Genomic DNA, 14461 nt, shown 5'->3' with positions numbered 1-14461 from the left:
AGTTCCAGTAAAGTTACTCTCTTCACGTTAGTAGCCTGCATGCCAGTCTCGCCCTATTTATTACCAGATTCCTCTCCTTGACCCTTTTTAAAATTCTGAGATAATTAAAATGAGAGAAGAATTAGCAGAGTCCCGATTCTTTTTCTCATCTAAAGCTGTCTCGTTTTATACAAAAGTGAGGAGAATTTGCTTCCTTCATGAGTATGTTAGTCAAAAAGCATGCTCATTTTCTTCTTTGTCCCAGCTGTGTCAATTCAACTAAATAAAAGTTAATTTTAAGCCAGAATTGGACTTGTGGAAGCAGCTAATTATCTTAGGAGGAAAAGATTATTGAAGAAAATCATTGGGCAATTTTTCTCTAACTCAAACCTGGCAGGATGAAATCTGGGCAGAGAAAAATGAAATATGCCTTTCCCTGAGGCAAGAAAGGTACTTTCCGGGCAGGATTTGAGTAGGAACAATTATTCTGAGTCCTCACCCCAATCCCAAAGCTTCTGCCTAATAACAAGAGGTTTAGCTGCATGAGCACGAGCTCATGGGCACTGATGCACAATCTGGAAAACAGTCCACTTTCTACAACCCAGATGAGTGAGTGATTCATTATTCATGTGGAGAGGAGAAAACATGATTTGGTTCAACATGACGTTGAGGCATCTCGAGGAATACTAAAGAACAAGGTGTTAGTTAGGGACTGCCCCCGTGGATAATTTGATATTTGTACAAGAACTTCACATTCTGAACACTTGCAAGTGTCTGACTTGCTATGATCCTCCTCACAGGCTTACAAGGCATGGTTATTCCCAGTTTACAGGTTAGAAAGCTGAGGCTCACCAAGAGCCTGTTTTATCAGTAAAATGGAAAAACATGGGCTCTTGGTAAAATACTACCAAGTGGCAACCATCAGAGCCAGGTTCAAAAGCCAATGTCGGCTCTTCCCTGGTGATCTAGTGGCTAAGACTCCCCATTCACAATGCAGGGGGCCCAGCTTCGATCCCTGGTCAGGGAACTAGACCCCACATGCCAAAACTAAGGGTCCAATGCAGCAACTAAATATCCCACGTACTGCAACTAAGACCCAGCAGTCAGAAAAATAAATCTTTTTTTTAATTGAGTTAAAAAAAAGAAAGTCAATGTCATAAGAGAGATGGATGTTGAAAGATAACTTCTCCCTTGTTAACCTAATCTTTTTCAAAAACCGCTAATTGTCAGAAAGTAGCCCTGCTCATCTCTAATCATGACCTTTCAAACATGTTCTGTCATAGGTTTATCCTCTTTCCTTGCCACTTCTAGAATCTCAGGCAGATTCCTCACCTTTCTGGTTGCTTGCCAAGTTCTGTTTGAATCCATACAACTCACTGTTAGGTATTAAAACAGGTAATCCAGGCCAAATCCAATCTTTACCCTCTGAGAAAAATTCTTGATCGGACACCTCAAGAAAGATATACAGATGACCAGTAAACACAAGAAAGGTCCTCAACATCATTAGTCATCAGGGAAAAGCAATTAAAGCCATGAGGAAATATTCTTTATGTCACACTTTTTAGGATGGCTAAAGGCAAAAAGTCAGACACCACCAAATGCTGACAGGAATGTGGAGCAACTGGAACTCTCACACATTTTTGTTGGGAGTGTATAATGATGTAATCACCTTGGAAAACTGCTTAACCATTTCTTTTAAAGTTAAATATATACCTACCAGCAATTCTGCTTCTAAATATTTATCCAAAAGAAATAAGAACATATGCCCACATGAAGACTTACATTAAAATGTTCATAGCAGCTTTATTCATAATAGCCAAAAACTGAAAATGCCCATCGGTATCAAAAAGAGAATGAATTTTAAAACTGTGGTATAGCTATACAATTACACATGCCTCAGAAATAAAATAGAATGAGTTACTTGTGAACACAACAATATGGATGAATTGTCAAAGACATGTTACACTAAGGAAGCCAGACACAAAAAAGTAGAAAATTATAGAAAAGACAAAACATGGGGGAGAAATCAGAATCATGGCTGCTCGTGGTGACTGACCGGTAGCAAACACAAAGGAACTTTTTGGAGAGATGAAAATATGCTGCCTCTTGGACATTCCCCATGGCCCAGGGGTTAAGATCCAGCCTTCCAGTGCAGGGGATGCAGGCTCAGTCACAGTCAGAGAACTAAGATCCCACCTGCTGTGTGGTATGGCCAAAAAAATTTTTTTAAACATGCTATGTCTTTATGTCAATATGCATATGTCATAGCATATGTCAATAGGCTATGTTGATTACACACATCCCTTGCCAGAATTTGTACGGCTGTACTCTTCAGACCTGTGCACTTCTCTGTATGCAAATTTTACTTCACCTAAAAAATATATAAAAACATGTATATAAAACTTTTCTCTCATACAAGAGACACAGATGTAAAGAACAGACTTTTGGACTCTGGGAGAAGGCGAGGGTGGGATGATTTGAGAGAATAGCATTGAAACATGTATATTACCATATGTGAAACAGATCGCCAGTCCAGGTTCGATGCATGAGACAGGGCGCTCAGGGCTGGTGCACTGGGATGACCCAGAGGGATGGGATGGGGAGGGAGGTCGGAGGGGAGTTCAGGATGGGGAGCACATGTACACCCATGGCTGACTCATGTCAGTGTATGGCAAAAACCACCACAATATTATAAAGTAATCAGCCTCCAATTAAAATAAATCAGAAAAAAAAATCTTTTATCTCATACAAATCAAAGTTCCCTCACCTCACCCCCATCTTTTTGGTGACTGTTTAGTCATTCTCTTCTCCAGAGGTAGCTGGGGTTCACATCACTACCTAAAAAGAGAGTTGTTGTTCAGTCGCTAAGTTGTGCCGATTCTTTGTGGTCCCATGAACTGCAGCATTCCAGCCTTCCCTGTCCTTCACTATCTCTCGGAGTTTGTTCAAACTCATGTCCACTGAGTCAGTGATGCCATCCAACCATCTCATCCTCTGCTGCCCCCTTCTCCTTTGGCCTTCAATCTCTCCCAACATCGGGGTCTTTTCCAATGAGTTGGCTCACTGGAGAATACTCTTGAGAGTCCCTTGGGCTTCAAGGAGATCAAACCAGTCAATCCTAAAGGAAACCAACCCTGAATATTCATTGGAAGGACTGATGAAGCTGAAGCTCCAATACTGTGGCCACTTATGTGAAAAAGAGAGTAGAGTTTTTATTTCACTTCTCTCCTCCTTCTCCTCCCCTCACTCTGATGCCTCTGGGTTTCCCCCTTCATCCAATGCTGGGGCCAGGGCAGGAGACGAAGGTTGCCCATTTCTTGTTGAGGAGGGGATACTAGTGAATCTTCCAGAAAGTCAGATACTCCTTCAATGGAAAGCAGGGCAAACAGTGGAACTGAATTATCAAAGTTAGTTCCTTCAGTCATTCCTCAGTCCACCCAAATGCAGAATTTCACTTGCAGTTTGTGGTGGGTGGGGGTGGCGGGGGGGAGACATGGAGAATTTGCCTAAAATATTATTAGCAGCCACAACCATCGAACACTTCAGAAGCAAATTAAATGGCAGCCATTGCTCCAAGGGAAACCATAAGAATAGACATGGCTGGGCAGTTTCCCTCTCCATCTCCCTGCTACCCTTCAGGATGTGTCCATTCGTATCAGCTATTTCAATTGTGAACATCTATGCTTGATAATCTCACAGCTGAGCATCCTGGGAGAAAGGGAGGGAGAAGAAAATACAGAGCAGAAAGGGGCAGGCAGCAGGGCCCCAGAGGAGAGGAGAGGCAGAAGGTCCAGACAAACCAAGTGGGAGCAGCTCCTCCATCAAAGTCAGGGCAGCAGCTTCCCCATCCTTCACCTGGAACCAGCCAGGGAGTCAATGCACAGAGGCAGTCTCCTTGCGATGGCTTCATTAGAAAGCAAGGCTGTGTTGTCCTCCCAAGTCTCTCCCCCACGTCCCCTGTGCACCAGCCACCCCCACCACACCGCCCTGCAGACCTGCCTTGCTCAGCATCCAGCCACACTGCCTGGCCCCATGGACGGACCCAGACTTGGACCCAGCCACCCTGCCCCAGGGACGTGTCTCCAGCCCATCTGCCTCCACGTCAACTCCAAGGAGGAACAGTAGCTTAATGATGATTCGACAAGACTGGTTCATGACACCCATTACTCTCAGCGAACACACTGGCCATGAGGCGTTCAGGCAGCAAGCACAGGAGGACAGTGAAGGGCAGCTGGAAGGCCCAAGGATTTCCAGCAAGTGAAGCTGTTGCTCCGGAGATAGATGCTGAACCCACCTGACAGAGGGCTTGAAAGGAAGGTCTGTTTTCCCTCCAAAAACATGTAACTGACTTTTGTGGATTTCACCCAGTTTTTGATTGTTCTTTGTCCTTTTTGTTGCATTGCTCTTTGGGTACCATCATCCTCTGACGATTGTCGAGTCATTCTCTTCTCCAGCAATAGCTGGGTTCACATCTCAGTCAGGAGGTTCTGACTTGACTATGGGGTCACCATCCTCTCCCAGGTCTCTACCCTTGAGATCATTGCTTCAAGCCTCAAAAACTGCATCCTCACGGAAAACCAGAGAGAATGAAATCTCTGGTGCAGGCTTGCCCAGAGGACTGGGCGAGAAGCACGCTCCTGTTCCTTGCCTGCTAGCATGAGGTCCCCCAGCCAGATGATGTCCCCCGCCTTCTGCACCTTCAGTGTCCCATCTGAAGGCATGTCCTGAGCCCCATGGAGTGCTCAGAGAGGAGACCCTGCCCCCTGCCTTGACCTGGGGTACAGAGCATGGAGGATGCTCTCGACTTACTGGAGGGACCAATAAATGAAAGGTTTAGAGATGGCATTCTGGGAGATGCCTAGTGCCTTGCCTGGCCCACAGAAGGTGCTTAGCAAACAGTACCTGTGGGAGGAGCAGCAGGGCGGGATGACAGAGGACTAAGCCAGACACAGCAGACCAGCCTCTGCTCTGCCACCCCCTGGCTGGATGGCCCTATCTGAGTCACTGGTCTTCTTCTGAGCCTCAGTTTCCCCACCTACAAATTCCACCTACAGTGCAGACTTGTCGCAAAGCCTAAAAATAACATTCTTCTAAAAATAAAAGACCACGTGCTGGGGAATGCACTGACGTCCCAGCTCAGAACCAGAGGCTATGAAATACTACTTTTGAGCGTTTTGTGCCACTGGAGGGGTGGGAAGGAGGGAAGCTGGAGAAGGAAAGCCTGAACAGGCTCTGTCTCATGGGGTGCAGGGCAGTTTGGCAGGTGGTGTGAGCAGGTAAGGAAGAGGTGAGCACTGAGGAGGCCGGGCTGAGGCGCTCAGCACCATCTGCATCTGCCAGGTGAGCAGGAAAGCTGTGCTTTGGAAGGATGCTGGAGGTAGCTGGGAGCTGTGTACCAGACGAGGGCTGGGAGTCCTACTTCTCTCTTTACAAATAAGTCAAAATGACATTAATTCAACCACCCTTGATGGGTTCATCTCTATTAACTCCTGCCTTTTGGCTCAAGCCACTTTTTCTGTGTCCTGTCAACCTTAGGCTCCATAACAGCTTGTCACCGTGATCATTATCAAAGAGGGAGAGGAGGGATGGTGGGGGGTAGGGGCAGTGTTTGCCCAAGGTGCTTCGTATCAGAGGCTGTTCAGACAACACAGTGTCTCCTTCATCTCGTAAGATAGAGACAAGTGGTTTTGACACGGTCAGATGAGAACGTACCCTCGGTTCCTGACAGTGATGGTTCTACACGGTCTGCCACCAGGGAAGCCCATGCCAGGCCTTCCATACTGTGTCTCCCAGGACGGCAGGACATCTGCTCGAGAAAACCTCGCTTGGCAGGAAAGAGCTCAGCCAAAGCAGAGCTCCCCACACAGTCCTGCAGAGGCGTGGGGGACGCTTTCCTGCCGGGCCATTTCTTCCTTGACTGGAGACACTGACAAACACAAGGTCAGTCTTGCAGGTCCCCAAGACTCACACTGCTCTGCCTGTCACTAAGGACCCTCCACCCACCCCCACCCTCTCCTCTCCTCTCACCTTCTCAGAGGTGCTGCCCTACAGCCTTCCCAAGACCTCTGCTTACACCTGGACAGATCAATGGAAAATCTGAGCGCATTCTGGAAACCTGGAACGCTGAGCTGACATTCTTAGAATCCATGAGCTGCTGCTGTGGCCTGCAGGGGATGGTTCTGTTATTAATAACCTCTGCTGTTGTTCCACTGTCAAACTGCAACTCTGAGTCACTTTGGAAAGTGAATTTGAAAATACCGGCAGGCAGAAAGGAAATAAAAGCACCCTTCACCCCACCATCCAGAGGTGAACACGTTGGTTTGTATGTTTCCAGGCTTTCTTCCCATGCATATACATATTTACTCTTTTTTTTTCAATAGGAGCGTTCGATGCTGTTTCAAACCTGGTCTTTACACATGACCGCTGCAGACAGCTTTCGATGTCATTAAACAGGCTCCTGTGCCTTCATTTTTAATGACTGTCCAGTGTGTGCCAGCCAAGAGGTGCCCCAGTCAATCCGTTGTATTGTTTTTTTCTCGTGCCTGTGGTCTGCAACTTACATCATGACCTGCTCTAAGGAAGTGCCAAGGTTTAGCCAATTAGAAGCTCTTCATTAAAAATGAAAAGGGTATCCTCGGTCTTCCAGAGGCTGGGCCAGTGTCCTCATTCTTCTGAAAGGTATCTTTGTTGCAAAGAGCAACCTGGCCATCAGCCTGTTAGGCTGCGGACATGGAAAAGAGACCCACTTGTATTTCCCGGTGGACTTCTTCAGAGAGGCTGGGCTGCTTTAAAAAAAAAAAAAAAAAGAGCAGGAGAAAATGTTTGGTAATTGTTTGTGAGCACACACAGGCTCAGTGGCAAAATGAGACAGAACCTTTGATTTCTAACCTCCTGCTGCACTGTTCAAAATTCCTCCCAGAGAGGCACGGAGGAAGCAAACTGAAGCACTCTGATTGTCAAATTTGCATCCTCTCTTAGCTGCTTATTGTCCCAAAGGACGTTTCACATCAAATCGTACTTGTTTGTAAAGATCTTTCACCCAAGACAGACCACTTCTCAAGATACTGCTGACATGGAGGATAGAGAAATATGGAGAGAGGGTTTAAAATATTGCGGGTCCCTGGATAGAAATGTAAACAGATTTAACGCCAGCGGCTTCCAGCCTGGAAACCCTCAAAGGATCCGGTGCAGAGTCCCAGTCAGGTAAATAACAGGAAAAACAGCGGCCACGCAAAGAAAAGCTGAAAGACATTGATTAAGGAAATGCATTTGTTCAACATGCTTTTAGAGAATACCAGTAGTGGGCCGGCCCTGCCCTAGGTGCCGAGAAGCAGAAATAAATACACGTCCATTTCTATACCCAAAGAGCCAACCATCTAGGAGAGAAGTCAGACATGCCAGAGAACACTTGAAACACTGGTGTGACAAAGGCTGTACCGGTGGACGGCAACTTAGGTACGAGGAACATGACAACACAGAGGCGTGGCCGAGAGGAAGAGGAAGGAAAGACAGGATGCATCCCAAGAACCACACCTGGTCAGGCAGGATCCAAGCACAGGATGGATCCAAGCATCGGGCAATGAAACTGGTGAGGCCACAGAAGCCGGTTCATGAGCTGTCCCAGAGGAAGGAGCCCGGGATTTCTCCAGCAAGCGGGAAGATCCTCTGGGTTTTCAGCCAGCACATGTCTTATGACTCACACTGGAAAGGCTTTTTCTGGGTAGTATGGAGCTTGTTAAGATTGGTACAGGAGAAAAATGAGCAGATTGTTCACTTCGGGCAAGAAAGGATTTGGGGCTTCCACAAGGACGGTGACAACAGGGCTGGAGGGAGGAAGCAGTTCAAGTGATTATTGAGATGGAATCGACAGGGCTGAGTGACCAATTGAAAGAGGTGGAGATGGACCTAGAGGAACTGGGAAAAAACAACGCGCGAGTAACGCACAGAGCAAGACCCGGAAGGAAGCAGGAAAGGACTCCACCAGGCAACAGGATGGAGAGCGAGTCCCTTCCTTAGACGCATGGAAGTAGCAGGGGACCGTCATGTAGAAACAGACTCTGCCAGGTGTCACGGCCGCCGCACTGGCACAAGGCAGGAAGGACAGCTGTTGCCGGGAGAATTTGCACTCACTGAGTAAAGTAGGGGCAGGCTGCTGAGAAGGACGAGAATAGAAACAAGGCCTCTTCGGACTTCCCTGGGGATCCAGTAACTAGGACTTCAGGCTCCCCATGCAGGGGGCCCGGGTTCAATCCCTAGTCAGGGAACTAGATCCCACATGCAGCAACTAAGAGTTCCTGTGCTCGAAACTAAAGATCCTGCATGCCATAGTGAAGACTGAAGATCCCTCGTGTCGCAACTAAGATGTGCCACCACCTAAATAATCTTTTTTTAAAAAAGAAACAGGATTTCTTGGGGATGGTGATCAACGTATGGAACAGTCACTAATGGGCAAGGAATGAGGAGCCGGCCTTCAGTCCCAGGAATTGTGGACCAAAGGGTGCTGAGGAACAGCGGGGCGCAGGGGCCAATCTCCATGACTGGGGTTTCCTCCAGGGGCCAAGTGGGGAAGAGAGGATGGATGGTGAATGGCTGCCCATGTGTGGCCAGCTGGTGTAGGGGACGGCCACGTCCCCTCCACTCAAGGGAACCGAGGATGCCGAGAAGATCGAGAGTAAGAGAGCTGCCCAGAGAAGGAGCAAAGCTAGGAAGGGCTGAGAGGGCCAGGGGCCAATGGGCCAAGTCTCGACAGAGCAGAGATGAGGAGGGCACCACAGGAGGGTGAGCTACAGGGACCAGGGTCTTACCCTCTGCAGCCAGCATGCGGGCCCATCAGACTCCAAAGGTGGAGCAAATGCCAGGGCAGAAACATCCCAGGAGGCGACCCAGGAGTAGGGGCTGAAGTGATGCTGGTGGCCTGCCAGTGCCCACGAACGCCAAGGGCAGAATGGAGGAGGGCTCAGGAGGGTCTGTGAGACTGGCCTGCTCTCAGGCGGGGCCAGACTGGGTTAGTTCCCCACCAGTGTCCAGGGCCCCGGTCCAGGGGGCCTGCCAGCAGCTGCCACCCGGGCTTAGGTTGAGATTCTCAAAGCCCTCCCAGGTGTATAAGAAGCTCTAAGAACACGGCCCTCCTGGGACAACAGTCTTGGCACCGATGTGAGGGACCTGGCGGCAGCAGGAGACACCCACCTCTGGGGGAGTCTGGCTTCCCCTGGGAGCCGGACAGCACAGTGGGACTTAGCTACTGCCAAAATCCACAGTCCGTTCAGGGAGAGTTCAGTTGAAACAGTGATGGTCCTACAGTTAGGCATGGTTGCATGTTTTGCCCACGCTTCCAGTCCTGTCTGAGGACACCCCAGTGCCAATCCGCCGCTGTGTCCTGAGGGACTGATAGATGTCCTCCCTGGGAACTGGGCAAGCCTTGCCTCACACCATCACCACAAGCAGAGGAACATGTCGGCTGATAAACAGCCCAACAGTTTAAGGGGGCTTCCTTACAACCGTGACTCCCAGGTCCTCAACTGCCTCCTGGGTGACAAAGCTCCCAGGTTATTCATGTTTCCAGCATTTGAACTATATTACCTTTTCCATGGAGACTCAGATGGCAAAAGAATCTGCCTGCAATACAGGAGACCCAGGTTGGATCCCTGGGTCGGGAAGATCCCCTGGAGCAGTGAATGACAACCCACTCCAGTATTGTTGCCTGGAGAATCCCATGGACAGAGGAGGCTGGCAGGCTATAGTCCATGGGGTCGCAAAGAATGGGACACAACTGAAGCAGCGTAACACACACGCACACGGCGCTACTTGGGAAGGTGTGTGCTGTGCTTAGCCGGGCAGTCATGTCCGACTCTTTGAGACCCCACAGACTGTAGCTCTCCAGCCTCCTCTGTCCATGAGAATTCTCCAGGCAAAAATACTGAAGTAGGTTACCATGCCCTTCTCCAGGGTATCTTCCTGACACAGATCAAACCCACCTCTCTCAGTAGTCACAAGTTACAAAGTTTTAACGCACGTGGAGGAAAAAGTTCCTAGCTGTTTCCACCATTTAGTAACTGGTGAGCCTTGTAGCCTTCCCCCCAACCCTGGCTTTGCCGTCACCGCATTTCTTTTGAGTCCCAGTGTGAACTCCTGTATAACCTGGGCGCAGGAGATCTGGATTCCCGCCCTTGCCATTTGAGGACCAACTCCCCAGGGGAGAAGGGCGATGGGTCCAAAGGCCCAGAACCAGCAGGCAGGGCGTGTGGGGCTGGGGCAACAGGGTGCGCACGCCGGCTTGCAGCCAAATCCCGGTGACCGACCTTGACCTCCCGCAGGTGCGCGCAGGCGCTGCTGGAGCACGGCGCCTCGGTGCAACTCGAGGGCGGCACCAGCCGGGACACGCCCCTGCACGTGGCGGCGCAGCGCGGCCTGGACGAGCACGCGCGCCTCTACCTGAACCGCGGGGCGCGCGTGGACGCGAGGAACGGCCACGGCGAGACGGCCCTGAGCGCGGCGTGTGGTGCAGCCCTGCGGCCCGATGAGCACGCGCGCTGCCTTCGCCTGTGCACGCTGCTGCTGAGGCACGGCGCGGCGGCGGACACACGCGACGAGGACGAGCGCAGCCCGCTGCACAAGGCCTGCGGCCACGCGCGCCCCGGCCTGGCGCGCCTGCTGCTGCTGCACGGCGCTGACGCGCGCGCGCTCGACTATGGGGGTGCATCGCCGCTGGCCCGCGTGCTGCAGACGGCGGCCTGCGCGCCTGAGGGCGAGCCGCAGCTCACGGTGCAGGAGCTGCTCAACCACGGCTCCCCCACCGTGTGGCCCGACGCCTTCCCCAAGGTAAGAGGGGGCCCGGGACAGGCCGCGACGACTCGCAGCACAGGGACCCGGCTTGCAGCCCGGTGCCGTGCCACGCTTGTCAGACTTTCAGGGACCGGGGAACCCCCTGGAGACAGGTGAGGATGCAGATTCTGAATCCGCAGGAAACGGGTGGCAGAGTCTGGGTTTCTAGCAAGCTCTCAGTGAAGTCTTGGGACCACACGTTGAGGAGCGAGGGCTGGGAAGCCTTTTCTAGAGTTCCTAGGAGATTAAAAGGTTGGGGTGTTGACAAGCGTACCCGAGTGTGACCTTGCAAAGGTGTCACCTGGAGGTCCCAGGGACTTAGTTCTATGATGCTGCGATGGCTCAAAATATTTTGGCCAAGATATCTTTGGGTGTAATTGGTGAACAATGGAAATCAGCCTCTTCTCACATCTGGTATCTGACTTGAAATTAAATACCCTATGTGGTCATCCACCTGATTAATAGGATTACCTCGCCACACTCCTGTGAAATACTTCAGACTCCTAACATTCCCCAGCTGGGTGTCTGTCAGGTGAAGTGCCCTGTCCAGGGTCAAGGTTGTGTGGGGACCTCGACTCTACTTTGCAGACTTGACTCTGAGCAGCTCGTCGTTTTTCCACGTGTCAGATCTACACTGAAATGAGAGATGAAGAATAAAGATTTCTTATCAGATGGACTTCCCTGATAGTCCTGTCGTTAAAACTCCATGCCTCCACTGTACGGGGCAGGGGTTTGATCTCCTGTGGGAGAACTAAGATCCTGCTTGCTGGCAGGCACAGCAAAAATAAAAAATAAAATCTAAAATAAATTTTGAAGGAAAAAAAAAAAGCTTTATCATCAGAAAATAATCAGATACAAAATGTGTCCAAAAGAAAAGTTCTCAAAATACTGGTTAAGAGGTTGTCCTCCCTAAAGACTTCATTGAAGGCAAGCCATTCCATTAGATGTAAAATTGGGTGTGCTTAATTTAATATTTATCCCAGACTTGCCAGTCATATGCGAGAGACATACTTTGGCCTGATTGGTCTTAAACAAATAGCTTAAAAGCTGTTATCCAAAAAGGACAATATTCTAGATGATCTGAAATAGATTCACACAGTTCTCAGATGCCAACTTTGCTTTGTGGGTGCATACAGAACACGTTTCTTGTCTCTCAAACAATAGGTGAGACATGGAAAATCCACCCAGACAAGTCCCTGGGCATTTCCTTATTTGACAAACAGTATGACAATTTCTTATGCCAACTCTTGCACTGTCTTCAAGTAATTTTCTTGAGGCACTCTACTAATGCAGAGATTTCAATTTCCTGGGCTCTTGAAAGGGAAGAAATGCCAGCCTTTTTATAGTCTGTAACACTTATATTACAGATTTTTGCAGTATATTCATAATTTACATTTCAACATTTCCCAATATTAGCAGGCTTAGTCCATCAACTGATAAAATGGAAACAAATGGAAACCTCCCACCCCTCCAGTTCACACCATGAACCAAGATGCATCCTTCAGCCCTTTTGTTGTGAAACTGCATAAAGAATGAATAAGAGGGCTTCCCTGGTAGCTCAGTGGTAAAGAATCCACATGCCAGTACAGGAGGAATGGGTTCGATCCCTGATCCAGGAAGATCCCACATGCCGAGGAGCAACTCAGCCTGTGTGCTGCAACTAACTGCACCTGTGCTCTGGAGCCCAGGAGCCGCAACTGCTGAGCCCACGTGCTGCAACTGCTGAAGCCCGTGTGCCCTAGTCCCTGTGCTCCGCGACAAGGGAGGCCACTGCGATGAGAATCCCACGCCCTGCAACTGGAGAGTAACTCCTGCTGACCACAACTAGTGAAAAGCCCACGCCGCATGAGGACCCAGCACAGTCAAAAATAAATTATTAAAAAAAAAAAAAGAATGAATAAGAAACAAAACAAGAAAGACTTTCCTTGATGAGCCACAGTGAAAACTGCCTGGGGCAAACTGATCTCCATCCAGGTGTCCTTGTCTGAGGGGCAGCCGCCCAGGCAACATTCTGGGGACAGGACTGGCAGCCCGTGAACTCTGTCTCCAGGGCTGGAGGAATCGCCCTGACTTGATCCAGAAATGCAGGGCAAGACCCTCCGGGCCTCCAGGGGCCCTGGCCTGGGATCCCCTTGGGGAATCCTTTGTCAGCCACTCAGGAATGGAGCTGGGTCAGTGGGGTGCAGGCTGGATGAGGTTTGCATCTGGGACCAGCTAGCTGCAGTGCAGACCCAGGGGCCAGGAGCAGTGCTTGGCTCCTGGAAATGATGATGCATCTCCCAGCAAGTCCACACCACTGTGGAAGGCATCGGAGTTTCTTTGAGAAATCTTAATCTCCAGACGGCTTTCACAGAATAGCAGTATGGCCTGCCCTGAACAGAGCACCGTGCAGGCACCTGCGGACCTTCCCTCAGAGTTTATTGAATGAGAGAAGAGTATTCCCGCAACTTCACTGCCCCGGGGGCTGCATGGACTCTATGGAAATGGACATCCCACCTCTTTATTCGGAAGATCCCCACACCTCCAGAGGGTATCCCCAAACGAGTGCTAAGGGGGTCCACTGCCCTGGGCATCCTCCAGCCAATGTGAGACTCTGGCCTCGCCGCCCCCACCCCCCACACACACCCCCCTTCAACCAAAGCGAACACTCTGGAAATCGGGCAGGAGCATCTTCCTCCACCCAGGCCCCCTGCGCGCGCTCCACCGGGGAAGGGGTCTAATCACCCCGCGGGACATCAAAGGGCAGCCCCGACTCGCTCAGCAGCCCCGTGGAGCGCGCAGCAAACACGCTGAAACGAGCCACAAAGACGCCCGGCAGGCAGGACTCAGCGCCATGGCGAGGCGTACACAGAAGCACCGGGGAATGTCACAGAGCAGGCCGGCCGTGGGCAGCCGCCGCGCTGTAAATAGATGTAAAGAGACACCCACGGAGCTCAGAATTACTGAGGCAAAAGGTTTCACAGCGAGCTCATGACATAAATCACAGTTCCCCCCCACGCCCAGACAAAGGCGCCAGCACCGCGGCGGGCGGACTCAGAGCAGCCGTCGGAGCCGCGCGCAGTGCGCGGCCGCCGACATCAAAGCGGTGTCACGGCTGGGGACGCTGGCGTGTTGACAATGTCAGGCCTTTCTGCCCGGCTGACCGCTAGTTAACACCAGAGTCAGGTCGGGGCACAAGGGCAGGTGCAGGCGCGGTGTTAGGCTGCAGCCAGGTTTGAATTCTCGAAGTTGTTGGGACCGAAGGGTCCCCGCCTGGAGAAGAGCCGCCGGCAGGAGAGCAGGAGCACGCGAGGGTGGGTCTGGACTGGTTGCGACTAGTTGACTTTGCAGGTTGGATGCTTAGTCTAGAATATGGACTTTGCTCACCTTCTGCTGGCCTTCTGCCCCTCACTTGCTGCTAAGTCACTTAGTCGTGTCCGACTCTGTGCGACCCCATAGACGGCAGCCCACCAGGCTTTCCCGTCCCTGGGATTCTCCAGGCAAGAACACTGGCGTGGGTTGCCATTTCCTTCTCCAGTGCATGAAAGCGAAAAGTGAAAGGGAAGTCGCTCAGTCGTGTCCGACCCTCAGCGACCCCATGGACTGCAGCCCTCCAGGCTCCTCCGTCCATGGGATTTTCCAGGCAAGAGTACTGGAGTGGACTTGGGCAGTCATAAATAAT

At 50.7% G+C, this 14461-nt stretch overlaps 1 protein-coding gene across 2 annotated transcripts in view; it reads left to right on the top strand.

Moving 5' to 3' along the window:
* ASB18 (ankyrin repeat and SOCS box containing 18) overlaps nucleotides 1–14461 on the top strand; it is a 71855-nt gene that overhangs the window by 37194 nt on the left and 20200 nt on the right. For both annotated transcript variants that reach the window (XM_015467203.3, NM_001302952.2), the window contains one exon: nucleotides 10293–10797. In XM_015467203.3, coding sequence (XP_015322689.1) covers nucleotides 10293–10797 — 505 coding nt within the window. The remainder of the gene's footprint in view (nucleotides 1–10292; nucleotides 10798–14461) is intronic.

The sequence above is a fragment of the Bos taurus genome, chromosome 3 (assembly GCF_002263795.3).
Source record: "Bos taurus isolate L1 Dominette 01449 registration number 42190680 breed Hereford chromosome 3, ARS-UCD2.0, whole genome shotgun sequence".
Lineage (NCBI taxonomy): Eukaryota > Metazoa > Chordata > Mammalia > Artiodactyla > Bovidae > Bos > Bos taurus.
Note: the sequence above shows the minus strand (reverse complement) of the source record. Positions and strands in the feature narration are given on the sequence as shown.